The 3078-nt window shown below is 47.4% G+C and overlaps 1 protein-coding gene across 1 annotated transcript; it reads right to left on the reverse strand.

Moving 5' to 3' along the window:
• Nucleotides 1–532: 532 nt before the first annotated feature.
• On the reverse strand, nt 533–1654 carry LOC123166856 (auxin-responsive protein SAUR71-like). The gene has a single exon (XM_044584667.1). It carries the CDS (start codon nt 1638–1640, stop codon nt 1032–1034), a length of 609 nt encoding a protein of 202 aa, XP_044440602.1. The 5' UTR covers nt 1641–1654; the 3' UTR covers nt 533–1031.
• Between the last annotated feature and the right edge of the window lie 1424 nt (nt 1655–3078).

Here is a 3078-nt window from a genome sequence, read left to right on the forward strand (position 1 = left end):
GGGGTGATCTCGCTCCTTCTCCGTTTTTATTATCGTTTTTAGTTGTTAAAAGTTAAAAACTTCCCGATGATGAACTGTGGTGATCTTTTGGATGATGTATTAAGTTTTATGTGCATTTCGTTGTCCGTTTGATGCCGATTTCTTTCTTCATTCGCGTAGATTAGTTCATCACATTGCATGGGTAGTATGGATATAGGATGCCGGATATGAGGTATATGGATGTGGAATTGATTATTTGAGACGTCACCAGCCACCGGACGCGTCCGCGGGCGTTTGTGGCGCAGATATGCCAAGTCCGGGTGTAGATGCCCTTACATTTTTTTTACTCCGCTTTGAAAAAAAGTTCCACAAAATCTATACACACGCACTGTATCTGTATGGCTCTACGTGCAGTCAGCTATTCTGAACCTGGCCATAAAACCCAGATTTTCTGGCAAGCAGTTGTGAAGACAGTGCCTCTGAAGTATATGCATCACAAACCTAGACGTTCAAAAAAACAAATGCATCCACAGTCCCAAGTAAGTAGTTTAGTAACTGGTCAATCACAGAAGTAGACCATGATATTCTATGCCAGGCTGCCTGAACTGTTAAAGCGAGCTGGAGATCATGGCAGTACATTGCTTTTTACACCACCAGATCTTGGAGCAAACTTTTGCAGTAGCAAAATCATCCATTTCACTCACATGAGGCCCGCGGCTTACATGATGTGTTGTCAAGACCTCAAAATCCCTACCAAAAGAAGAGGAAGAAGAAGCTCCACTGCAGCTACCAGAACTAGATCTAGAGCTAGCTAGAAGAACACTCAGAAGAAGAAGAAGACGAATGCGGCGGAATCCCCGTCCTACCCTCCACCAACACGAGGAGACTTCCGTATGTACAACATCCACGCAGGGGGCATATCGGTCAGAACGCAGCGGATGGTGATTGGCTCTGCTGGTTCACACACATTTGCCTTTGCCAGGGGGCCAATTTCCAATCAAGCCCTCCATGGCATCCTAGCGAGGAGGGTGAAACGGGGAAGAAGCGCTAGGCTAGTAGTAGAGCGCGGCGTCGTCGTCGTCGGTGGCCTGGCAGCCGGGGCCAGTGAGGCCGAGGAGGAGGCGGCGGAAGTTGGCCACGGCGCAGGGGATGCGGAGCGCGCCCGGGTGGCCGTAGCCGTACTCCTGCGCGGCTCGCCGGAGCAGGGCCTTGAACGCCGGCTGGCCCAGGAGCTCGGCGCGCACGGCGAAGCGCTCGACGGGGCCGCCCTCCTCGCCGACGCACACCGGCACGTGCCCTTCCGGCACCCGCGCGCCGCGGCCGAGCCTTCGAGCGCCGAAGAACGATGAGGACGACGAAGCGGCCGTGGAGGAGGCCTTCCCGACCGTGTCGTGCCGGAGCGGCTGGTACGCGGCGGCGGCGCAGGCGTCGGCCGCGGCCACGCGGGAGAGCCGTCTGAGCAGGCGCTTCATGCTCCCGCTGCTTCGGTCGATGGAGAGCTCGAGACTCTTGGAAGTGGCGGCGGCGGCGGCGGCGGGTTCTTGGGGAGAGACGACGCTAGAGCTGCGAGAACACAAGGCGATTGGGCTGAGACGGCCATGGTGGCTCCTTATATAACGGGAGAGCTGGAGGCTGTGCGATGCACAGCTCCTCTTTGCCATTTTTCTTTCTCGGCTGGCATTTACAAATTCTTTGCTCGGAATGGAATGTAGAGCTTATTTAGCCAGTCTGCTTCGGGTACGCGGGGTTACTTGCCTCCTTTTAAAATTTGGCCCTGTTTCATACTCTCTCCGTCCGAAAATACTTGTCATCAAAATGGATAAAAAGGGATATATCTAGAACTAATATACATCTAGATACATCCCTATTATTCATTTTGATGACAAGTATTTCCGAACGAAGGGAGTACTAAATGGAGACAAACTTGGGGAATAAGAAACTGCAAATGGTTACATTGGCTAAAGTTGACAAGAAAATGTGCCATGAATAATGTCTTGTTCCAACTTAAAACCATAACAAACAGTTGGGGATTGTTGGTTCCTTCATTTTCGAAACATTGTACTCCCTCCTTCTCAAATATAAGTTGGTTTAACTTTTTTTTGGATCAAATGTATATAAACACATTTTAGTATGTTTATTCACTCGTCTCGGTTTGTATGTTGTCCTAGTCCATATTGAAATATCCAAAATATTTTATATTTGTGAACAGAAGGAATTGTATTTTTCATACTTTTTTAACACAATATAGACCTACGCACTCAAGACACGCACATACACTCACCCCTATGAGCACCTACGAGAGACTCAGTCGACACATCATATTAAGATTGACAAAGTCGTCACAGACGTCTTTGTAGTCAACTCCGGTGTGTTGGGGATACCACTGTCCTTCTAACCATCCAACCAGATGTTGATTCGCGTATTTTTCATACTTTTAGGGAATACTTACCACCCATAATAAACAACTACACCCTCCATTCCTAAATATAAGCCCCTTTAGAGATTTCACTATAAAGACTACATTCCGATGTACATGGTCGTCTTTTATAGTATATGTTCACTTATTTCGCGTCGTATGTAGTCTATAGTCAAATCTCTAGAAAAACTTATATTTAGAAACGGAGGGAGTAAATTGTAATTCAGTAACAACAAACTTGTACTAGAAAATAAAAGCGGCCAAGCCTCAGTGGTCTGAAAACAATTTTGTGCCTTGTCGATCTATCCACTTCTATTTGAACCATTGTATCAAGATCCAACCGAATGTGCATCATCTTCCAACTCTAACCGGCAAACACTATTCATCTTCATCCTTTGGCCGCCATCTTGTCTTACCCAAGGTCCATTGCCATGCAATTTACTTGCAGTTGAACAAAAAAAATCGCAGCCCTCATGTAGTTAAATTGTACGTGTTCATTCGGTGACCATGTGAGAGCTTTTTTTTTTTGAGGGGGTGACCATGTGAGAGCTGGGTGCATGGAGTGCGTACTTATGCATGTGTGCATAGGAAAAAGAATTATATGAGACCAGGTCTCACGGGCTAGCATGTGAGACCCACCCTGTTGGATGACACGTGACATTTACAAATCACAAAGCATCTAC

The sequence above is a fragment of the Triticum aestivum genome, chromosome 7D, assembly GCF_018294505.1.
Source record: "Triticum aestivum cultivar Chinese Spring chromosome 7D, IWGSC CS RefSeq v2.1, whole genome shotgun sequence".
NCBI classification, from domain to species: Eukaryota; Viridiplantae; Streptophyta; class Magnoliopsida; order Poales; family Poaceae; genus Triticum; species Triticum aestivum.